This window comes from Lemur catta, chromosome 2 (genome assembly GCF_020740605.2).
Source record: "Lemur catta isolate mLemCat1 chromosome 2, mLemCat1.pri, whole genome shotgun sequence".
NCBI classification, from domain to species: Eukaryota; Metazoa; Chordata; class Mammalia; order Primates; family Lemuridae; genus Lemur; species Lemur catta.
The window spans coordinates 124,590,521-124,616,119 of NC_059129.1; the positions used below are offsets into that span (position 1 = coordinate 124,590,521).

The window sequence follows — 25,599 nt, forward strand, 5'->3', positions numbered from 1 at the left end:
AGTGTCAGTTTGTCCACTCAGTCATGACATTTTCCTGATGCCCAAGGCCTTACACTGACCCTGACAGTGGGTAGTGCAGGGTCATGATTAAGAGCTCAGACTCTGAAGCTGCCCTGCCTGGGTTTGAATCCTAATCCCTCCGCTTCCTAGCAGGATGTACTTGCACAGATGCCTTAACCACTCTGTGCCTTGATTTCCTCAAGGGAAAATAGAAGTACCTACCCGATAGGATTGTTTTGAGGCTTAAGTAAGGTGACATTTGTAAAGAACGTAGCACAGTGTCTGGCACAAAGCAAGTGCTTTAGAAGTGTTACATGTTACTGGTGATGCCATTATTGCCTGCTGTTGCTGAATCAGAAACTCAGTGGATGGGTCTAGGAATGTGCAGCTTGTCGTGTCCCAGGTGATTCTTAGACACAGTAAACATTGAGAACGCCCAGGTTGGCCAATCTTTAAGATCTCATTCATCTTCAACTCTCTTTTTTGATTCTGTTATGTACAGTTTTGCCTTATCCTTTGATGTAAGTTTGACAGCTGTGCATTTGTGGGAACCACAGAGTAATTTCCTCTAGATTTGTTTTACTTCTCCACTACCTCTGTGCTACTCTTGAAAGAGAGGCAAGGCCAACTCCCAGGCTAATTGCGTTTGTGACTTCCATGTCTGGCCTGTGAGTCTTTCTTCTGCTATTAGGTCTCCAAATACTGGAGGGTGAGCTTTGGTGTCATGCTAAGAGACGTACCTCACAGATTATGTATTATTCTGGAAATTCTCTGAGGAATAGGTTTTTGTGAAATACAGAAATTTATCTTAAAAATTACAAAGAGAAAGTACCTGTTCTTTTAGGAGCTTTGCACAAGCAGAATGTTTAATGCTTATGTCAATAGTAACACCTGTTTTGAAAACTTGTACTTGCTTTCTAATTCCAGCCCAGTAGGGCTTTCTGCTAGCCCTGCTCAGGACAGGAGTTGACACATGTTAACTCTACTGGAAATCATGAAAGCCTATCTTAATGGACTTTCAAAGGATACCATCATAGACCTTGGTACTTTTAGTTAATGTCTGGGAGGAAAATCAGATGTTATGAGAAAAAAGAAAAACAATCTTGGCTGCTGTTCTTTACAATGAGATTTTCAAACTGCTTAAAAAGATAAGGGCCTTTGCTATGTGCTATTTTTTTTTAATTGACAGATAACAGTGTGCATTTATCATGTACAACATGGTATATATCCACATTGTAGAATATTTAAATCTAGCTAATTAACAAATGCATTATCTACATAGTTATCATTTTTGTGGTGAGGGCATATAACATCCACTGTCTTTATATTTTTCAAGAATATACTATATCATCAGTAACTATAGTCACCTTGCTATACAATAGATCTCCTGAAATTTATTCTTCCTGTCTAGCTGTAACTATGGATGATCATGAAAGACATTATGTTAAGTGAAATAAGCCAGGCACAGAAAGACAAATGCCACATGGTTTCACTCCTCAGTGGAGTCTACAAAAGTTGATCTCATAGAAAAAGGAAGTAGAATGGTGGTTACCAGAAGCTGGGGTGGCTAGAGAGGAGGGGGGTTGGAGAGATATTAGTCAAGGGATACGTGTTATTATTTTTAACTACTTAAATATTGGAAGTGGGAAAAATATTTCAATTCACAACAAACCTAACCTTAAGGTAATTGGCTGTAGTATATTTTGATTGTGGACAAACATTTTTAGTCGAGCTGCTAGAAAATTAACGAGATAACCATAATTCAGGTGATGTTATTATTAACAGTCAATAAAACTTTTGAAGACAGTTATCTGATTTTGGTGGATTACAGGTGAGGGCTCCCTGATTATTTCCTATTTCTGAGATTTAAAATACTTGTTTGACTATGGAGATTGATTCAAGTTACAGAATTTCTGGCTTAGCATAATAAGTTTTATCTCCTTTCTCTATGCATGAGGAATTTCTATACCAACTTCTTAGTAATCTCCAGAAGCTCACACCCCTTTATCTTGTAATCCTGTAATACTTATAATGACCCAAGTAAAACCGCTTAAATAAGTCCTTGTTTTGTTAATATCATTACTATATTAAAATACTTTTACCATATTCTCCCAAAATTACCTTTAAAAAAAGAGAATTGGATGAGTCCTCAGGGAAAAGGCTGGATTTCCATTACATATGAAGGGTGTGTTAATTTAGTCTTGGTGCTTCTACATGACTCATTCTGATGATAAATTATTTAAACTAGATATTTCCTGTAAAAGTCTTCCAGTCATTTTATATAAGTATTTTGTGGGCACAGAAAGTCTTTTGTAAGGAGATATGGTAGACATTTTCAAATGTTGGTCTGGGTATATACTATTCAGGAGGGATAATAAAGCTACACCATGCAGTTTTTATTTATGTATGTCTAACCACAGCATAGAACATTTTTTATGACAGATCCTAGGTGTTATTTTTTAAAGTTATATCTGCATTTTATTTGCAAATTGGTATCTGTTAGTGCTTATAAACATGAGAAATTGAACCATATCACACTCTTAAGAGAATGTAGCAGTTGTATTAAATTCCTGGAGAGAAAATAATGTGGTTTCTCTTTTAGAGATTTCCCTGAGATTAAATAGAAACTAGCTAATAATGAAACCCAATATTCCAGTGGTGTTGTTCCCATTTAGAAAGAAGGCCCTAGACTTTTCAGTCATAGGGTTAAAAAAAATCAGTGATGCTTGCGTCTGACAAATTAAATAGGAATCAGGTGGAATCACTTAGCCCAGGAGCTGTTCAACCTGGTTTTACTATTTAACAGGAGGGGGAGAAAAGGCAACTTTGATTTATTGAAATGACTATGGAATCCAAATAAAAATTTTATAGCTTGAGCAAATAAACTGTCAGAACTGTAGAGAATCAGAAAGGTTTCCCTGAAGATAGATTAGCTTTGAAATGGATTAGTAGGTGGTAGGGAGCTATTCAATATTTAGGTTAAATACTTGTCTGCCTTGGTAACATTTTCCCGTGATGTGTGCCATTTGCATAAATGCCGGGCAGACTTTATAGGAGCCATGTACATAACTAATGACATCTCTGACTAGAGTAATTAGGACTTTTCCCCCTTCTTTCTGATGGATAACCTACAGTGAGGTTATTAACAGCTACAGTTGGCGGAGTCTTCAAAGACTGAAAGGATCATGGCTGTCTGCCTCTGCAAGCACGTGGGAGAGGTGAGCATCCTCTCTGGGGAGGGCAGGCTGGCTTCGGCAATAAGCAAGGTTATGATACTGGACACTGAGAAAGCATTTGATGAGGATTCTATTATTGGGTGTCTTATTTTATGTGGATCTTTGGATAGAAGAAGTGAATATTGGTGGAGTGCTTTACAATTTTCAAAGGAGAAATGACAGGGACTGGTCATTTAACATTTATTATACATCAGACACTCTGGTAAGTACATTTATACTAAGGCCACACAGCTAGTGAAATGATCGGGCCAGTATTTGAAGCACAATTCAGCCTGAAGCCAAACCTGTGCTCTTAAACAGTGGTTAGCTGCCCTTCTGAGCCCATCCTGAAAGGTAGGTGGCAGTCATTACTATCCTGTTACACAGATGATCAAATTGGAAAGTTAAGTTACAAGCTAATGAGGGGCAAAGCTAGGAGTGTTCTTGAAAAAGCAGGGCATAATGCTGAGTAATAAGTGGCAGTCAGTCAGGTCACTTATCACGTGAGAATCATAGTCTGGCTTGCTTTCCCCCAGCCAGGACATCTGACGTATCATCCCCTCTGCCACCTCCTGCTCTTTTCTTGCTGCACTTTTCTCAGAGGGAAGGATGACAGTGCGTGCAGAGGTGTATGAGGTTAGCTGAGGCCCAGAGGATTCCCCGCAATGGCCTGTTTGAGGAAACTGCACACTGTCATCCCTCTAGCTAGTTATTCCTCAACTTTTGACTTGGGCATGACTGGAAAATTGCACTAGTTAGTAAGTGAAAACTAATGATATACTGTAAGTATTGTTTTTATCCCTTTGGTGCCTAGTAGAGCATCTGGTACATGCTAATTGCCTGTTAATTTAGTTATTGACTAATGGAGAGGAGAAGGAAGGATGTAGTATTTTTCAGTAGTCCACTAGGATAAGCAACAAACAAAAGAAACTAAATTGAGGTTATAGATAATAATCTGTGTGAGTTCAAAAATGGAAAAGATAACATGGATTTGTATTTTAAAATTGAAGTAACTTCCTACATCATTATATCCTTTTCATAAGTAAATTAAAGTAGGAGTGGTTCGGTTACCTGGCTGGGCGTAAGCAGTCTTGGTAGCAGGATTGCTTTTTCAACCATTTGTAGTTTTCTGGAAAGGCTTTGGAGCAGGGCTAAGAGTCAATATGTTCTTTGGATGTGTGGTTTTGGGTAGGCAGAGAAGACAACTTTCCAGACCTAGGGAGTTGAGTTAATTGCAAGGTCAGTGTGAGTAATACAGCTTCTGGAGAATAACGAAACATAATGAGAAAATGGAAATCTCTTACAATAGATAGGTATTTGTTGACGAACCTTTAACAGCCAGGTGTGTCTGCAAGATTGGGCGAATGGCATGGTGTGACTATCCTATGAAATAATCAATGGCCTCTGTCATCGTCTTGTTACTTTTTCTTTTTTTCAAAATATTTGGTAGCAGAATGGTAAGAGCACAGCTTCTGGAACTAGAAGGCCTGATGACCTTGGGAAGTTACTTTATTTATCTGTGCTTCAACTTAATGAAATGTAAAATGTGTGAACAATATTGATGTATACCTCCTAGGGTGGCAGTAAGTCTTAAATTAGTAAAAATAAAAAGTGCTTAGAACCATGCATAGTAGAGGTCAGTGTTAGCTTCCATTTTTGTTATTAGAAAAGAATATGTGTAGCATATTCTTAGTTATTAGAAAAGAATTATGTAGCATAATAAAATGAACACCTCAAAACTCACTCAAATTGTGAACCAAAACATTAGGAATACTATGACTTTATGAGTTTTTTCTTCTAATCTCTTTTTAATCTATAACCCCCTCCCCACAGAGCCTAAAGCAGGGTAATTTTCTCTATAGTAATGGAAGAGAAGAGTAGATGTCCTCACATATATTTCTGATTCCTAGAGAATGACCTCATATTTGCTACTGTTGAATTACAGATATCTATTAATAGCTTAAAAGCAGAATTTTGTAAAATATTATATATCAGTTAGCCACCTAGATATATTTAGGGTCTTAACCATTATTCCACAGCCTAAGGAAAACACCCACTATTTAGCTGAGCCTGTAAGTTTCTGTTCCATTCTACTAGGTGGAGTTCATATGATTTGGATATTCTAGAAGAACTTTATAATTATTAAATGTTTCACATATACAGAATCACATATATAGAAGTTGGCTCTAGCCCTTTAAAAACTCTGTCTTGAGGGGCTTGGTTGCTCAATTCTATAAGTATCAACTATAAAATTATCAACAGCCCCGTGTTTATGTGGGCAGAGGCTGTGCAAGATGAGGCTCCCACTCTAGGAAGAGTCTGGGAGGGAAAGGGAAAAGGCAAGGAGTGAGGGCACTAACTAGAGCATAACACTGAAATTTGACTTCTTAAAACTCAAACTGTGAGATTAAGTCAAAATGAGCTTGTTACAGGTTAAACTAGAAAAAATAACTCATTGAACTTTTAAATTTGATTTTTAGACTTTATTTTCATTGTTTTATTCAGTTAATCTATTTTTGTTACCAATAGTGTATAAAACTGTAGGATTAAAAGCAAAGCATTCAGAGACAAGGGTTTATAATCTACTAGGAAAGAGATAAAGAGGTCCACAGTGAACATAATTCAAGGCAGCTGTGTATGTTGTAGCAGAAGAAAAGTTCAATGGGAACATTCAGAAGGAGAAACCACGTTCAGCAGGGCAGAGCACCATTTCAAGAAGGGGATACTATCTGAGTTGGACTTCGGAAAGTGAGTGGGATTCAGATAAATTTTGGGAGAGAGGTCATTCTTGGTAAAGAAGAAAAGTCCTGCAGATGGAAAAGCATGGGGTATGAACTGGGATTAGTAAAGGATAGTGGACGGTGAGCCTGGAGGGGAGGTTGAAGAAGATTCTAGAAGACCTGGTCGAAGTAAGTAGGAAAGTGATATATACAGAGCTGGGTGTTAGACACTGAAGGTTGGGGGAGGGAGGAGTGCTTTGCAGGATAATCTGGGAATCAGCAGAGCCAAGGCAGTGGCACTGTGAAATGGCAGGAGGTCCCAGGACTTAATCTAGGCTGGTGGCAGTAGGAAGGGCCATCGTGGCTGAATGCAGAAAAGCGGCTAAGTGCCCTGAGCTGATGTGCAGAGAGTATCAGGAGCAGCTGGTGACTGGCAGTGGCGTAGGCAGTGAGTAGGTGGGAAAGAGAAAATCCATGCTGACTGCAGACCCGCAGCCAGAGTTTCTGGTTGAATGATGGGTCTTAAGTGCCTAACTTCGGAGAGAGATACTGAGTTCATATCGTCAGATCTCAAAGAATGTTAATATTTTAAAAGACTAAAGAAATACCAGTAGTTTAATGTTACAGGCATTTCAAAAGAGAAAAAGTTAATTATAAATCCCATCATGGTGACTAATTTTTGTATATTCATTTCTGATCCTATCTATGTGTTTATATTTGTTGTGTGTACATTGGATTTTATTTCTTGCTTTTCACTTAATTTTAAATCATAAACATTTTCCACATGACAATACATATTCCTTTAAGTATTTAATACAATTTTAATGGTAGCATAATTAAGAATTTTCTTTTTTCTATTATTTTCCATTTTATTCATTACAAATACAGAACATTTCACTATGTCTGAATTAAACAGCCATCTGTAGGCTGCCCTGAGCACCATAACTCATATCTTTGTTTCTATGAGAACGTATATCTTGTATTCTATTGAAATTTTGAGAGTCTATTTCTAAAACATGAACTACTTACATAACAGACCAAAAAATAAATCTCTTCCACTCAGCTTTTGGGTGTAGGTCCTCGTACACTTGCTGGTCTTCATACTGAAGCTTCATGTTTATAGTATTGACTCTGCCTTTCCACAGTAGTTCCTTTTCTCTTTCTCATCTTAATCATGATGTGTTGTCAATCGAGCAATAATCAAAACATAACTGACCAATCCAGTTTGTTCTTCATAAGGGCTGGAATGACTAGATCTCATCTCGACAACTAAATTGCATTGCCATATAAACACAGCTGAATCTCCTAGAATTCGCTCAAAATAATAAAGCAAGCTCATATTTAAAAACAAAATATAGTTGGGACAGTGCTTCATGTATCTGAAATCACCCCAAAATGTGATAGGCAGTTTGGGCTGGGCTCAGCTGTGCTGTTCTTTTGCTGGCCTCAGCTGGACTACACTATGTCTTTGGTCAGTTGGTGGGTGGGCTGGGCCGGCGACTTAACACATTAACTGCAATTGAATTGTATTTAACTCACCCTAGTTTTGAGCCCGGGGCCTTGTGAAGCATATGTAACTCACATGTCTCTTCCCCTTGGGAGTTGTGAGAACTATTTTTCAAGTTGCATGTAACTCACGTACAGAAAACATCAAAAAATAACAAATTTTTCATTAAATTAGAAAGGATTGTTTTGTTTTCAAAGTTTTTGTTCTATTTTCATAATAAAACACCATGACACAAGGAAAATTTCTTTTTCTAATGTAGCTGTCAGTGTGTCAAGATAGCTTCTTCAGGTCCACCCGAGAAGACTGGTGCCTCTCTCTATAGGGTCTCTTACTTTCTAGCAGACCAGATTATATGTGGGACGGCAGTGGCAGGGAGAATTAGGAAACTCAGATCCCAAGTGGTGTTTGGTTTTGTTTGTGTTTGTTTTTATGATGGACCATTGGTCAATGCAGGTTAATGGTCACTCCATACCCCATATTTAAGGAGTGCAGAAATAGATTCTATTTTTCGATGGGGTATCTGCAGGGGTAATTAAGAATTTTAGAGCAAGAAGTGTTTAGCAGCTTACCATAGCAGAGACGTAGTTAGGTTGATGTGATTTTCGTGAAATTGCATATATTATTTGTGATGTTTAGAACATGAAATCAGGGATTGCAACCTGGGGAAAATGTTGGCTCTAGAAACAGATTTGTGAGGCCTCTAGTTAGTGGTGACAGTTATAAGAGTTTGCCAAGGGAGTAAATTTAGAAGGGAGAAGAAAATAGAAATACAAACGGTTTGTTTATTTGTTCAAGTTAATTAGCTAAGTTCCTTATAAATATTTATATATTTTTCCTATGAATATCGTAGGTACAGTATTTCCTAGAATTAGGTGCCAAGGGCATAGCCAATGAATATCGGTAACTTATTACTACTGGCAATAAATGAAGGCCAGAAAAGAACCTGAGACAGGACCATAAACCAATGAGTAATTTGAAAGGTTTTCCAAACTGGGTACTCAGGAGCTCTAGCAAAACCTTGTGTTGACTAAAAAAAGCTCTCAGAATTTGGGCAAGTTGAGCCAGAAAGTGATTTGTCTAATTATCTGCCATTAGTGGTAGATATTTTATGAGATGAAATAACTTGATGCATTTTCTTAGGATCAAAAAAAGATTGGGATTGTAGCTCAACTACCTGCAGTCCAAGATCTCTGAAGCAAAGTGAAGGACCAGTGACTTACCCCAGATCCTCTCTGGAAGTCCTGTATTCTAGCTCTGACCCTTTTGGGAGCAGGGTAGCATTATAGAGGTTCTCAGCTATATCCAGAAGGCTTGTGGGGCATGAATGATCTGAAACAGTGGTTCTCAACCAGGGGCAGTTTTGTTCCCAGGGGACATTTGTCAATGTCTAGACATACTTTTGGTTGTCACAACTGGTGTGTTTGTGTTGGGGGAGCAGGAATGGGAGAGTTAGCACTGCCATCTATTGGGTAGAAGCCAAGGATGCTGCTAAACATCCTATAATGCCCAGGACAAACCCCTCACAAAGAGAGGTCCATAATGTCAATAGTGCGAAGATTGAGAAACCTTGATCAAAATAAGAAAGCAATGCTTATTTTTGGCATTGACATTTTAAATTTAAATGGGGAAATATCCTCTGAAATTCTGTACATTCCCTCTGTTACTCTGTTACCCCTCCCCTGCTTCACTCTAAAGATATGCATTCTGCCATTTTTGTAACTTCAGAAGACTGAGCCTGTGTTGTGTTTGTGCCTGGACCGTGAGGGAAAGAACCTCTGCTTCTATTTCATGGTCTAGATACACCTCAGCAATTCACACTCCATAAGGCTGTGCGTGTAGAAGTCCAGCGTGCCCTGCACCCCATAGAGGGGCATTTGGTATCTCAGTGTTTCCGTGTGTGTCGTTGAATTTTTGTTCTCCTTGTTACTAAATTCGACAGAGTAAAAAAAGAACTGGAATGTTTCTAAAGAGAAGGAATTATGCAACGACTTTTAATTTTATGAAGTTTCAAGCCAATATACATGAGAGGCCAGAAGGAGATGTGTGTAAAGTAACAAAGCTAAATTCTCAGCCAGAGCCAGAGCCGGGGTTTGAAATGTGCCTGGCATTAAGGATTTCTTCCACGCACTGGGAGAGACGAATGCAAGGCCTTCTGTGGGCTGTGCTTTCTTGACCTCTAGTAGTTTATTTTGTTTGGTGTGATTTATAAATAACATCTGGTATTTTGAAAAATGAGACCACAATCATCCCAAGAAGTACTTGTGTGTAAATTAAGATTATTTTAATAGTTTAAGAAAGAGGAAAAAAATATTCTTTGTTCATTCAATATGCCCTCATGTCTTCCATGTGCCTTAGGGGTCAGTTGACTCCCCCAAATCAGCTCACTTTTTGGTGATATCTTTGTCTTCTTCCCTGGGTTTAACTTATTAATTATATGTGTTACAACATGTTAAATTTAGAATTCCATGAAAGGATGAATACAGTATTACAACTTGTGTATTGTGTGTTGGACCCTGACAGGCCTCCCCAGAGGGCAGTACATTTTCCCAGTCGGAATGTTCATCACCACTTATTGCAATTCCTTATTTTATGACTATCTTCATACCAGTGTTACCACTGCAAGATCAGGGATTGTCTATTTGTTCACTACCGTGTGTCCAACACCTAGCACTGGATCTGACCCCTAGTAACTCCTGAATAAATATTTGTTGAATGAATGAATAAGGACCTAAATAATGTAGCACACAGGTAGATGTAAAGTAGATGGGCAGTTGCAGTCTAATAACTTTGGGAATCATTTCTTCACTCCTGAATCCCCTGGAAATGGCCCTGCAGAGGACTCTGTTGGAACTTTGATAGAAATGAACTCTTCTACTCATAAATCCCATACAAGTTACCATTTATGATGGTGAGTACAAAAGATAGGTTTTCAGCAGAGCATAACAGGAAATTTCAGGTGGGGGAATATTCCATAAGTCTTTTGGGAGATGCTCTCTGGTTAGTAGAGACAGTTTTTTCCCTGTCCAGAGTAAGGTCCTGTCAGATTGCTGGACATCCTGAATACCAAATTATAACTGCCCTACCCAGATCATCTCAAACTCCAGTATTGCCTTATATGGTTGCAAAAACTGCCTTTCACCAATCACACTACCTGGATCCAACATTCAGATTCCTGGAACAGTTTTCTTCTGTACCTCCAGAGCCATTTTACTACATTGTCTACACATTTTACAGTAATGACTATGCACATAGATGCATAGTCCCACTGAAACTGTGAGGCTGATCATTCATGGGGACAGTTCATAGGAGGGAATGAACATGGGCCAGCACTCCCCACAGCTCCCAGGATCCAGCAAGGTGCTATACACATGGTGGGCATCAAAAAAAGGTAGATCTATTGCTAAGAATCTTGTACATCTAGTGGGGGTGTGTGTGTATGGAGGGGGCACACAGATTTAAGTAGTACATCAAAACTGCTCCTAATAAATTCTATAGGAATAAGCCTTTTGACTTTTCTGCCTATTCTGTAGCATTTTGAACAAGTTATATCTTTGTTCTCCAAAGCATGTTACTTTATTAATATCTAATATAAAGCTTTGTAAAATGTATAGGAATGGTGGGATATGAGATATTTCAGCCAGGTTGGCTAGAACAGTAGGGGTTGGTGGGAGGAGCAGTGGTAGGATGACACCCAGGTTTCATTGTGGGTGACTGTTGCCTTCTGCTTTGGGAATTTCCCTGCTTCCCTTCCCCAAATGCAGCCCAGCCAATTTGTTGCCACTGAAACGACTCGGATCTGTCTCTAACTTTATCTACATCTCATTAAGTGTCTGCTTTATCTCTCTGACTTCCGATTTGCCCTAGCATATCTAGTTTTAGTCATGATTTATTGGCCTGAGCAGCCCTAAGATAATATGTGCAAAACACTGAACACAGGGCACTTAAATTGCCGGGCAGTAAGGTTCCAGCCAACCTTTCTAGCGTCGTCTTTGGCCTCTTTACTTTCACACTCCCATGGCTTTGCTCATGACATTTCCTTTGCTTGGTACATCTTTCCCTCCCTTTTCTCTCCAGTACCAGTGCTTTGTTCACGTGTCCTCTCCTCTGCAAAGTCTGTCTTCTCCAAAGTTCTTCTGTCGTCCAGCCTTCAAAATCATTGTATACCTTGCCATTGCAGCAGCGCTTGTCACAGTCGGCCCTGAAGTGCGGTTGTGCAGGCGTTCGTTCCTCCCATAGATGGTGAGGTCTCTTTTGATGTCAAAGATTGTGCTGTCTTTATATTTGTGATTCCACAGCAATTAGAACCTTGGTGAATAATGACTTAAATTGCATAAGGACCTAAAAGGAGAACATAAGGAAGAAAGTGAGGCTGGGTCAGGAAGATAAAGCACTTGGGCAGAGATAAATACTGGAGTGCAAACTCCAAAAGATTTGTACTTGTCAGTGTAGATCGTCTGATTTTTCTAATTTACTTTTTACTTAGAATGAGCCTAATCATTTATATCGGAAGAGCTACCATGAGCTACATCAAATGAGACTTGTTTAAACTCTGTGAGAAGACAACCTAGAGATACGCACCATACGCAGTATTTTTAAAAACATTAATTTATTTGTTCCTCTAAATATCCTTGTGAGGTGGGATGGGAATTTTAAAGATAAGGGGCTAGAGGACATAGACAAAGTCACACCGCCGTTAAACACTGAATCACAAGCCACAGTCACACTTGTGGCCCTGATGTCACAGCTGCTGCTCTGCCCTGAGCAGAGTTGCAAGGCAGGGTGTGTTCAATGGAGAAACGCCGACCGTCACCACGACATGCCCTTGGGAGAGGAGTAATCCAGATGTTCCCGGTCAGAAGAGCACACCTGTGATCTCGTGTGCGTCATCATTCTTTATTCATCCACATCTGTCCTCTGTGCCTCACGTGACCATGTTTTCTAGATTCTCATCACTTGTGCTCAATTCTTGCAAAAATTCAGCTTTATTTTCTCCTTTCCAGTCTAATTCTAATCTTTTTTTTTTAACCCAGGGTTTCTATACATGTATTAAATTGAGGGATTACTTCTTGCACATAATGGCTATTCAATTATTGGGTTTTTTAAAAAATGATTTGCGACTTTTATTAGCCACTGTAATGAATTTTCCCTTTCCGTGGCAGGCTTGGCCCTGTGCCCCCTATTCCCTCTGAGCTCTTTCAGGAAGGCAGCGCCAGCAAGCTAGGTTGCAAGATGCAGCCTGTCACTCAAGCTTCTGCTGCTCAGTGGTGATTTAGTCAATGTGCTTTAATGACCCTGTAAAAACATTTTTAATAAAATTGCCGTCAATATTTAGGTGCCCCTGTTTTCCTTGGGGCCAATGTGCTCAGAATATATAATCTAGACTTTTTGCCCTCCTATTATGCAATGGAAGTCAGATGCTTTAAATTAATTTGCTGTTGCCCTAAGTTGCCTACACCCAGTCTGTGTTTTAATCCAGTGAATTAATGCTAGGCTTTGGGAACATTAACAGCTTCTCCAGTTACCATTTGTGATAAGTCATTTTTATCTGCTGTGTCATCCTGGCTAGACGCTATGCCCATCATATATCTTGTGAGTCCCGGGGAGCACATCAGCTCCCCCATCAGCCCTGGAACAAAAATTTGCTGTTCTTTCTACACAACAAACAGCATGAGCTTAAAGAGCTGGCTTCAGTAATGTGCTTCACTTTGCTTTCATTATTTCCTGTTGTTGTTAGGTTTTTTTTTTTTAATAGCTCAGTGAGTCTTTGAATATTGGTGGCCAGACATGAGGTGTGGAGAGCCTCTCTACAAACATTTTTTGAACACGGTCAGCATTGGCTGGGGGCCTGGGTGCAGGGGTCCTCAGCTTCCTGTGGGCTGTCGTGGGGAAGCCTCCCTCTGCCTCTGCATATACTGGGCTTCCTGTGTTCCCCTGAGAATCTCAAGTACCAAATAAATACTGCCAACCCAGTGCCCTCACGAAGCCCTCACATGGGCACTGTTCCTCCTGCCTCCAGCCTCTGCAGCCAAAAAGCAGCTCTTGTTACAAACAACTGGTTCGGGTTTCTGAGCAGTTCTTTCTAAACCTACCCTTATGCACCTTGTGTGAGTGCATAGAGTGATGGCAGGCAGAAAGTGCATCGTCAGCCCTATAAGTAATATTATAATTAACCAGCGGAGACAAACATTTGCCATCATTATTTTCATATTGCAAAGTGTTACCAGTTGCTAGTCTTTACTGTCAATACTTAAAAAATCAAAAGCCCAAATGGACCAAGTGGCCTCCACTGACCCCCTCCCACCACCACCACCAGCCATTCGCCCCTGCCATGAAACATGATGGGGGAAAACAAACACTCAAGAAAGGGAAGCCTTGCGATATAGCAAAAAATTAAAGAAAGCATCGTATGAGAATGCCCTGGGGGTCTTTCAGAGGCCCAGTGGATGGGATAGTCTAGTGGGAAGATTACAAATAAGTACATAAACAAGTAGTTCATGAGACGGCTGCGTACTCTGAAGTCAGTGCAATGAGGAGATGTGATAGAGACCATTTAAGAGAGGGCGGTCAGGCCAGGGCTCTCCAAGGGGGTGACATTTGAGTTGAGTCCTGAAAGATGAGACCTGAAAGAAGCCAATCACATAAGCCACAAGAGGAACACACATAGGAGAAGCCAGGGATGGGGTTTGCAGGCAAAGGGACCACCACCATGTACTTACAGAAGCAGAGAAGATCCAGCCTCCCTCCAAGCCCACATTGGGTCCTGGGAACCTGCTATCCTCAGCTTTCATCCCTCCCTGCCTACCTAATCCCAACTCCCAAAGATTGTCGTGAAACTGACAGCAGGCCATTTCCTATGAGGTCAGAGGGCAGGCAGTTGATTCCGCAATCCCTTTCCCACCACAGCATTGGAGTTGACTCTTGAATATAAGTCTCCTTATGAATGAAAAGGCTGAGGAGCATACCCACAATTAATATCTAGCCTTGAGACTAAACCTGGCAAAGATATCTTTTTCTCCCCTTTAAATTACACAGATATTTGCTTTCTCCAAAGGAGCAACTGTTCCTAGGGCTGGCCCAGCTCACTAAGAGACTGGGGAGAGATTTCTTGTCGCATCAGACAATTGTACTTTTTGGTGTGCTGGTTAGGTGTCTATCCTGTATTAGGTAAATTGCTACGCTTCACTGCTCTCTCACGAATTAGACAGATGAGAAAAATCCTCAGAAGGGTGCCACTGGCAGGCCATGCTGCAGGCAGGGCATGCCGCTGGGTTTGAGATCAAGGAGCGAACGCCAGCACTTTTATGTCTGTTTTTTGCAGCAAGAAAAGTCAGAAGCCAAGTGAAGAGGGGGAGAGTCTGGCCTCTTATCTACAAAATTAGAAGCAATTCTTAAAATGTCATGGGCTTTTATTGATCTGTTCCCTAATGGCTCTACAAGTCAAAAGTGAAATTTTTAATGGTTCTTAAAGATGTTGAAAATGTCATTGGCCCATCATCTGTATGTCTTGGGGAATCAGTAAACCCTGTGTACCATTCTAGGGAAAATTGCAAGATGGAAGGGGAAAATGCCATAAAAGAATGTCTGATCCCATGTGGATTTGGGAAGGGGTTAGGAACAGAAAGTTACGGTGACATTTGAGTCTAGGAAGAGGCGGACACAGTATTGCCTGGTGATTGAGCAGATTACCTGAGTTCAGATCTCAGCTCCACAACTAAAGCTGTGTGACCTTAGGCAACGTATTTAATCATTCCAAATTTTGTTTTCTTATCACTAAAACAGGGACAATAATAACAACACTTACGTAAAATAGCAACATAGATAATTCATGTGAAGGCATTGGGCCTGGCCATTTTTTGAATTAGTACTAGCAAAAAATTATTTTTAGGTTTTTCTTATTCTTGGACAGAACTTCTGGAGTTCATGAGAAACGCTGTTTCTGGCCAGTCCTCCAGTGGTCCTTTCCATGGGGATAGGTCAACAGCCTTTGCTTTTTAAAGTATAGTCTCTATTTTATTAGAGTTTGGCCACAAATTAGGGGGCAGTAGTAGGATAGAAAGAAACATGAGATAAAGCAAACAGCAAAGGAATCGTAAAAACAGGGCTACACAAATGGCATGTAAAACAAAAATTTATATCTCAGTTTTTAACCCTGTATCTCTTCCTTCATCTCTCGCCTCCTATTTGTCGAAGGTTTTACTGTGTGTCACCTACACCCCGACATTTGACCTGAATGGGAGCGCTGTGCTGAAAATCGCGGAGGTGAGTGCTGCCTGTGTTTGTGCTTCCTGCTCACAGCTGCCCTACCTCTAACTGGGATAGATATTGGGGTGGACCTGAGCCCCAGAAGTGGGGTGAGCCATTCCCTGATTATGACCGTGGGGAATTTCCACTAAGGAATTGCTCCGTGGGAAGCATGCTGTGTGGCCCGCCACCCTTAGTTATGAATATAATGCCGTGTGTCATAGGGCCCCGCATGCTTGCGTTTGCTGAACTCGAGTCCTTAACCGTGGAAATAACAGCACCAGCTCTGTTTACTCTGCTCTAACCAGGCATATTGTGTTTTCAGTCTCTTTTTCCTAAGATTAATTGAAAAGCATTTGATTTTAAAAAATGATTTTTAAGAGACCGTGGATGAGATTTAGGGAGATGTTTATTGATTAAATCCCATCCCCATCTCCTAAACCCTGATGAACGCATTTTGTAGCTATCGTTGAAAAGACTTCTCTTGTCAATCGTCTTGCAGCCTAGAGTAGCATGTGCCTTCCAGCACTTCCGAGAATATGGCCAACAGAAAACTTGGCTTCTGAATGCCTGGCATATGCCTTTGGCTTTTAGAAACATCATCATTTCAAAGCTGAACTTTAATGCTGAGAATAATTTTCCTTCCATTTCTTGAAAAAAATATCTTCGGGATTTGTATATTCTGATAAGAGTATACATTCAGACCAAAAAGAAGTAATGATTGTCTGAATTTTGAAATTATGAAGAAAGGGTCTAATTATCAGTACTCATGGGTAGTATTTATATTAGCAGATACATGTGCCTCTAATGGAATTATGTGGTATTAAAGAGTGAAAATTAAGAGAAAATTATTTTTGAGCATGTAGAAAATGTATGTGTCTATCAAAAGAAAAACAAGCAGCTGATCAGCTGACCTCTCACTACAACGTAAATTACTTTTTACATAGGTGTTGATATAAAGAACACTTTTGTTTAACTCATTTATGTGTTGTACCCTATACAAGTAATAGAGTAGTTATCAGTATTTGTTTTTAATCGAATTTTAAGAAATATCTGTGAGTGCCCTTATTTTTTGCAAGTTCACTTTTCAAAGGACAGTGTAGTTTCTGAAAATAGCATGAAGCAGGAATGGCTTATAAGAGACTAGTTAGCCCATCTGAAGGAAGAGAGGGGAAGTGCAGGGGGTTGCTGCTAAGCGGCTGCCCCTGCTGATGGAGCCAGGGCAGGGGGACAGAGAGTCCCAGCGCCCTCAGGAGGGGAGGCCTGCCAGTGGGTGCCACGCTACCCCTGGAGAGGAGCAGTAGGTTGACAGTATCATCCTCACAGGAGCCAGTTTTCAAATGAGAGTCAGAATGATTCAAGATGTAATTCCTGAACAGTGGACATACACTGCCAAGGTCGGTACAAGTGAAAGGTGTTCACTGAGAGTATCTGGAAGCCAGAATAAAGACTCAGCAGCCCTGTCCAGAGAGGATGCAATATCAAAACATGGGGGTCTCTTCCAAAACCAGAAAAGGAAAAACACAAGAAAGAAAAAAAATCTTAGCCAAAGAACGATATAAAGATAAAGGCATTTGAGCTTGGTGGTGCAAAGAATGGGCTCTGAAGTCACATTGGAGAAATCCTGGCTCTACCACCTCCCAGTGGTGTTGCCTTGGATACCTCTCTGCGCCTCATGTTTGCTCTCTGTGAAAGAAACGATAAGTAGTTCCTACCTCATAGGGTGGTTGTGCCAATTAGACAAGAAAAATACAATTCATGTAAAAAGCTTTTAGTGCACATCGAGCTACATAGTGAATGTTAGATGTTTGCCATTGCCACTTCTGAAATCATTAGAAAAACTTACAAAAGCACCTTAAAAGAAACCATTTAAAACTCCTGTGGAAATGTTAGGAAAGAATCTAGTTGTTGTGTCTTACTCTTATATACATTGTCACTACTCAAGAATGATGTTTACCCTGAAACCTGTTGATCAGGAAATGGGATGTGTACTTAAGTATGAAAAATGACGCTATTTCCCCATGGGAAATAGAAACTATAATGCAGAAACTATAAAAGGATCATTAAGCTCACAAAATGTAAATAAGAAGGCAACCTTCTTTTGTGTATCTAACTTTAACTTGCTTAATTAAACTGCAATAATGAAAGTCTTTTTAGAACAGCATCCTCTGTGATAGAAGAATAAGAAATATTACCTGATTTAAAAATGGACTGTTATGAAATATCCAACAAGTGTTTTCTGACAATTTCTTGGTTAGTCATTACCAGAACTCCATATGGATGCCTAATCCTCTTTATTGAGTGAAAGCTGAGCCCAAGATTTCTCTTAATATTATGCCCAGATTAGCAGATATGTTGAGTTTTCTGAAGAAAGTAACCTTAACGTAGGAAAAAGCTGCAGGAGTAGATATTGCCAAGGTCTAGGGTAAAGGAAAAGGTGCAGCCATAGCCAGAAGCTCTCTGAAGCCAATTTGAAGGTGATTAATGATGTCATTTCGTTGGAAAGATTTAGGACATATTTTATTGCCTGCTGAAGGCTCCTCTATGGAATTTCTCAAAGGCAGAAAGCCTAGTTTATAAATGCATATTTACTGGTTTGATCTTATTGATTCATGGAAACTTCCATTCTTTGATCCCGTAGCATGCTATCAGGTTCAAGCAAAATCTGTCTCAGAGACCATTGGGTTTTTTTTTTCCTCTAAGATTCATACTTTCAGAGACCTCTTTTTTTCACTCCTTCTACCCATCCATCCCTCCATTCTAAAACACTGGTTAATGTAATAATAATAGCTACAAGTCACTGAGTCCCTAAGGCACAGCATTTATATATATACATATATATATATGTATATATATACGTATTTTCTCTTTTATTCTCTACCACAACTCCATAGAGAACCCCAAGCAAAGGTTAATTTGCTTGCCTAAGTTTCTACAGCTACATATTCAAATCCAGACTTTTTATATTTCAAACATGTACTGTTAACCACTCTGTTATAGTGCTTCTTGACTCAGTCTTAGAAAATGTTTGTAGACTCTTGCCATAATAATATTGGCAACAAACTGAAATTCTTAGGAGTCTTATTGCCTTGGACCTTCACTGAAGCATTTAGTTAGATAATTTCTATGTGGTGTTTTTACATATGAAGCTGAAGTATTGATGCATTTCACGTTTTTTGTGACCATAGAGTCAAGTGGCCATGAGGTATATGCCACTTTCATGGATATCTTTACAGATTAATAGTTTATCTTTTCTGAGCTTTATATTACCATCAGAGGATCTAGAGCTTAGTAATAGTTCTGCTTGTTACCCAGTGGAACTTAAAAAAACATGGAAGCTTTAAGACCTGCCACCAATGATTCTGATTTAATAGTTCTAGTTGTCACCAAAATATTTTTTTCAATTGGGCTGATTTATAACTCTTAAAATGTTCAGTGATACTTTATTTACTCTAATGTGATAGCATTATTTCTGAGACAAACCTTAGCATGTTAAGAATAAGGTAGTCTCCAGCCATAATCCAGAAGAAAAGTACACAGATGCCCTGATCTACTTATCTTGGAAGCATCTTACTATGTTTTGTTCTCTGTAAGACTGGGAGGAGTTGCCCCACCTCCTGGCAAGAGAACTAGCCAAGGGAGCAGGAACACTACCTCAAACCAGCTGACACCATTAGAGTAGGGAAATCCCATTCTAAGGAGCTTCTCTTTTCCTTCCTGAAACCCTTTCTTTTCTTCTCCACGTGCCAGTCTCTTTATTGATTCTGGTCTGACTCCTCTGGGGTGTCTGTTCTTTAACTGCTTACTGGTGGATGGGCTGAGTGAGCTAGTGCTGCTTTTGCAAGAAATTTCAACTTCTTCCTTAAACCTCTGTCTTGCATGTCTCTTGAAGAACTTATTTGATGTTAAAAGACACACAGCAATGTGAGATCTCTCTACCTCATTTTAGACAGGTTCATAGGGCAGAGCCTGGGTCTCAGTAGGTCTTCTGTAGACCAAGCAGAAGGAATTGATGGGTTAAGGTATCTTAAGCCATTTTAATATGCCATCTTGAGCCAAGCAGAACATGGAGGAGGAAGAGGAAGGTCACAGTCAGAGTTTCCCATGTGTGCCTGGCACCTTACAAAATTTCCTTTTGAGTTGAGACCCAAGAGGAAAAGCAGCAAATTTCACTACCCAAGAAGGTGATCAAACTAACTTATATACATATTTACCAGGAATAATAAAACTTCAGTTCACTCTGCGTGTGTGTGTTTACATCAGCAGGACCCATATGACGAGGTGTGTTCTGTCACATATCCACCTGTTACAGCTGTTCACCTGTCTTAGGAAGGAGAGACTAGGAAACAGCCCTGGTAACTCATTTGTTACCGTGATTCATCATAGAGTTTAGAGTCACGGTGATAACCAGAATTTTCTCTGGTTCTAATGTGATCAATAAGCATTTATAGTCTTCTCTGTACAGAAGGCATTTTTTCCTGCTTTTTTGTAGCTTAATCTCTGATTCTTTCTGTTTTTATCTCCATACATTATTTTGCATCTCCATAAAATTTTTTTCCAATTATAAGTATACTAGCTCTTCTCTTTATAGAACTTATTACTGAGTATTACACAGTGTTTTAACAAAGCCATGCCAATAACCCCATTCACACTGGAAAGAAAAAGTAAAATGCACAGTTTTAACAAAGTGAAGGTCATATGTATTTTATAAAGCTAAGCAAATTTCTGTGCTGGCATCTTCTTTAAAATTTGTGATCCCTTTGGCCAATATATATTGAATATCTGCTATGTTCCACTGTGCTGCTTCATATTTAGTAATTTAGTGATTCTACCTTGGGTTTAACCTAGTACTGTTGTTTATCAGCCTACTTCCTCAGTGATGTGAAACTTTTACTGCCTATGTATGGCCTGCAGACTTGTGTTTTCTTGTTCTTTTTCCTTCTACTTTTGGGATTTATTTTGCTTCTTTAACCATTTGTGTTTTTGCTCTCAGTTGTATTTAGCATGTTGTAAAGCTGATTGTCCACAAATGCATGAAATGATCAAAATGTCCATTCTAAGTCTCCTCACTGCCCCGGATCTTTGTATGTTCCCTGTGATCAGAGCCCTGGGGCTTGTCACAAGTTGCTTGACTTGGCCCTTCAAGTGTCTGGCAGACATGCAGGAGTAGGCTCTCCAGGTGTCAGTTCTGGATTATGAAAGCAAAGGGCATGAGGAGGTAGAATGAATATTGGGGAGACTAAAAGAAGAAACCAATGAGCCTTTCCCAGAAACTCAGCCTGCCTTTGGGCTTGGCATTCTCTTGGCTTCTCTGACTCAGTGTGCTCATTTTAGTACTGCCCTGAGGTCGAGGTAGAAGAAAAACATTCACATAGTGAAAAGTCATTGGTCTTGAATACAGTAGTCAGGTTTAAAATGGAAATTCTAGTTCTGTGAATCTTACTAGGTTGCCAATTTATTGTTATTATTACAACAGGTTTAAGAAACTTTTTCTGGAAGATATCAGGAGAACTGATAAAGCATTTCTTTCTGAGTACCTAAATTAAAGATAGTGATATTATCAAATACATGGCAATTTTATATTTAACAGGATATCCTCTTGTCGTACTCAGTATTTATACTCCCAACTTGAACAGAATGGGCTTCTTAGATTCATACTTTTTTTTTTCCTGAGTAAACATACTCACCTTTTCCCTTAATAAAATGCCTCTTGCAATATCACATTCGATGTTATATATCTCATACTAGCAATTAAACATTAAAATTCAAAGAGATATAGTTGTCTGTTTACAGCACTGTATTATATAAAATCTAACTCCTCATGTGCTTTCTTTCATGAGTCTAAAGTGACTGATGTAATTTTTAAGGGAGGTTGCATAGTGATGGCTCTCAATATTCAAGGGAGTTTATATTAAGCCTGTAGGTCAGTTCTCAAAATAGCTACTCTTTCATCATTAATGCTTTTAAGACTTAAAATTACCCCTTATATTTATAATGTCAGTGCTTAGAGATCAACAGTTATAATGATTTCCTGGGAAAATGTAAGATTTAAAGAAAATTGTGAAATTAGGAGGTACAAGTGGTACTAGTGTGTCCCATTACATGATGCAGAATTTGGTTTCATCGAAGTGAAACACTGCACTTATTTAGATGTATTTTCAAGGTTTTTAAACTGTTTTATCATATGCAAAAGTAGAAGCCTTTCAGGATTAAAACAACTTTTTTTCTAGGTATGCATAAATTATTTTACCTCCAAATCCATGATAATCCATGATCTTTTGAGAAAATGAATTTAAAATTCACATGCCCTAAATAGTTTTATGAAAAGTAAATATTTTGTAACTTTTATTTTGAAACTATGAAATGAATTAATCGAAGCCAATTTTCTCATACAGCTTTTGGGGTTTTTTCTTAGATTGAGAAGATTGTCTTTGTTTATTTTTTTTTTTACCAATACAGTTTTAAGTTTCAAATGCTCCTTTAAAATATTAAGCATTCAAAAGGAGATAGATTAAACTTTTAAAATGTTTAATTTTACCAAGTTAATTTCACTAAAAGCTAATGCGAGGCATGCAGAAAACTCCCTCGCTTAGACAGGAACAGATACAAAGATTAACATTTATTAGTCTCTCACATGTTTTGTTCATCAGTCATCAAATTAAATTTGCCATTTAGGTGAGAAGCCTGTATTTTCATTTTAGATAATCTTGGATCTATTCCTAGAAAAATAATTTGGGTACATTAAATGCTTCTTTTTGTTTTTGTGTGTCTAAATATGCTTTGTAAAATGGAATGCCTTACCAAAAGAAAAAAAAGTGGCAAACTTAAAGCATGTACTGTCTTGCCCATCCCTGTAGCTTCCAGAAGAATTAGAGGCACTAAAATCTGAAAAGTCATGATTTTTAGCATCATCATTATCAAATGAAGGATTTTTTTAAATTTGGATTTTTCCAAGCAATAGCCACCAGGGAGTCTTTTTAGGCTCAACTAGACATTCAGACTCACAAGAATCAAAGAGGCCACAGTTGGTGTTATATTCACTTAGCAGGACACAGGACAGGAAACAGAAGCAGGAAAATGTTAGGCATTTATCTTTCATAGGGGTCTTTGTAACTGTCCAGAGAATAATCTCTGGCTCCCAAAGGACAGTGTAAGTGCAAGATGAGAGCCACCTTATTGAATGCAGAGTCACCTTAGGCCTAGGAGCCCCATGTCCCAAATAAACCAGTATTTCTGAATTTTATGAGCAGAGCTTGCAGAGTTCCTTCAGAGGACATGCTCAATTGCAAGAATCACTGCACCCAGGGAAGCCCAAACCTGTGGGTGCCCACCAGGTATTTAGAATCGATTCACAGTTATCCCAATTCAGATGCAGTTTAGTAATCAGGAAACATTGTTACCATAGCCATGCTACCTAGCAACACAGCTGATGTTCTACCCTTATCAAATGTCCAGAAGAACACAGCTAGAGAGTTAACCTAAGGTCAAACTCATTCATAGAGCAGGAGAAAGGGATTTGGTAACCCTTTACCCATACTTTGTAACCCAGGAGTTAATAAATTCTATTTTGCTGTGAAGGGAGCTTTTCCTGATTAATATCCAGCCACCTGAGTTCGTTCTAGATAGAATTATTTGGCAAATCTGAAAATCACAAATTTGCATTCTCCTGTGACGCTCAGAAGAGCAGGTTGTAAAAGTGGTATTTTTCTGATATGCTTAAAAACAAATTTCCAGGGATTTTAAGTATGTTCAGTTATTTTCATTACTATCCAGTCCTAAATCGGGCTGACTTTCTGTTTAAGAGGGATTTGATATCCTCTCTGGTTAATTCCAAAGAATGTTGGTAATAAACGGATACCTACAGAGCATTTGTGTTGCTGTCTTATTTCTTTACCAGGTGTGCATTGAGACCTACATATGCAGCTGTCACCAGCGTAGTATAAACACTGCTGTTCGGGCGACTCTCAGCCAAATGCTGAGTGACTTGACTTTACAATTACGGCAAAGGCAGGAGAATACGGTGAGTCCTCAGCACCCTCACCCCATTCTTGGAGGTATCCACGTGTCCCATGCCCTGGTGCCCCTCCTGCCAGGGCTGCGTCCTACCAGGAACAGTAGGAAGGGCTTGCTTGTTTTAGAAGAACATTTATTTGTGTAAATGAAGCTCTTTAGATTTTTGCCTGTTTCACCCCAAAACCTTTGAGAGTTTTTCCTTATGGTTTCCATAATTTTTTAGTCGTTGTTTTCAAATTTACTTTTCTTTTTAAAACTTCTGTTGAAAATTTCATTTAAAATGTGATATATTAACAAATACTGCAAGTAAATTTGAAATTAAGAAAAATAAATAGAATTCATCATATGCTTTAAGACTTGATATGTTTCCGTGTCACCTAAAAGATTGTGGCAGGAGGTCACCCCCACCTGCTGGGGCCTTCAGGGTAAAGCTGAACTTGTCTGTTCTGTCATCAAAGCCCACTAGAGCTTTTTGCTCTAAACTTGAACAGATTGTCTAAAATGAGCATTTCAGGGAGCAATGTAAATGTAATTGGCTGCTTATATATATTATCTTCTGGGAATGTTAATGAGAGGATGATTCTTTTTCAAAATTGGTGTTTTATATTTTTAAATCTGCCTCTGTAATAAGTCAGATTAAAGTTTTTAAAATCTGTAAGGAGTGCTCTAAAATGGCATTAGTTATTTTTTAAAATAGGAAATCTCAGTCGCAGTCTGAAATAGCTCAGAAATTAATTTTCCAGAAATTAAGATTTCATTTTAACTTCAATTATTTGTAATTTTTAATTTCAATTATTTTTATCATTTTTAGAAAATTATGGAGTTAAGAGGAACCTTAGAGATTATCTAGTCAAATTCTTTTATTCCTCATTTTACAGATGAGAAGATGAAGCCCAGAGGGATGAAACTGAAATCTAAAATTAATGAGCTTCTCAGTGAAAGAGCCAGAACTAAACCCCTCACTGGTCTAACTATTCCCAGTCCAAGTTTCAGTTAATGTGTGTTCTGGCAGCCGGTGTTGAAAAACAGCACTAATCTGAAAAATAAATGTTGACTTTTGTTTTTTCTGTTTGCTATATCCAAAGCCCAAGTTTCTATTAAAAATTATTTTAACTTGAGATATTTTTATTACTTTAGCTTAACCCTTGTTAAAAACAATTTCATTTATATAAGGATTTTGAATATGGTAGCATAGGATATTAGTTTGAAAGAAATTAAAATCTATAAGTAGAAAACATACTACGAGAAAAAAGTGTTTTTAATGGAAATCTAAGATGTTGAGAATTTTTTTTTTTTTTTTTTTTTTTGAGACAGAGTCTGGCTCTGTTGCCCGGGCTAGAGTGCCGTGGTGTCAGCCTAGCTCACCTCAAGTGATCCTCCTGCCTCAGCCTCCTGAGTAGCTGGGACTACAGGCATGTGCCACCATGCCTGGCTAATTTTTTCCATATATATTTTTAGTTGTCCAGATAATTTCTTTCTATTTTTAGTAGAGACAGGGTCTCGCTCTTGCTCAGGCTGGTCTTGAACTCCTGACCTTGAGCGATCCTCCCACCTCGGCCCCCCCAGAGCACTAGGATTATAGGCATGAGCCACCTTGCCTGGCCAAGAATTCTTATATTAATATACAGTCATAGCCCATCCTTACTAAATGGCAACACGATCAAATGCTATAATATTAACATCTTAATATCTTAAAAAATGAAACATTTAAATGAAACTTGTGGTTTCAAAATGCTTCCAATTATATTAGTTCATTTAATCTTATCTTTAACATTTTAAGTGGGGAAAGTTTTAGGTTTGAAGTCAAATGCCTCAGCCTTCCAGCTCACATTGCTCTTCTGTGAGAATGGTAACGGGTAGTTGTAGAGTTCTGGATGATACTGCAGGGCAGTCTGCCTCTGTC

General features: G+C 38.9%; 2 protein-coding genes across 2 annotated transcripts in view; one reads left to right on the forward strand and one right to left on the reverse strand.

Moving 5' to 3' along the window:
• ARFGEF3 (ARFGEF family member 3) overlaps window positions 1-25,599 on the forward strand; it is a 134,356-nt gene that overhangs the window by 41,968 nt on the left and 66,789 nt on the right. Inside the window, exons 5-6 of the mRNA XM_045544450.1 lie at window positions 15,633-15,701; window positions 23,581-23,703. Coding sequence (XP_045400406.1) covers window positions 15,633-15,701; window positions 23,581-23,703 — 192 coding nt within the window. The remainder of the gene's footprint in view (window positions 1-15,632; window positions 15,702-23,580; window positions 23,704-25,599) is intronic.
• PBOV1 (prostate and breast cancer overexpressed 1) lies at window positions 4,327-4,724 on the reverse strand (the record flags this gene model as incomplete). The annotated part of the gene is given in 4 exon segments (XM_045544771.1): window positions 4,327-4,437; window positions 4,439-4,483; window positions 4,519-4,628; window positions 4,631-4,724. Coding segments are annotated over 4 exon segments (360 nt in total), but the record flags the coding sequence as incomplete, so codon positions are not given.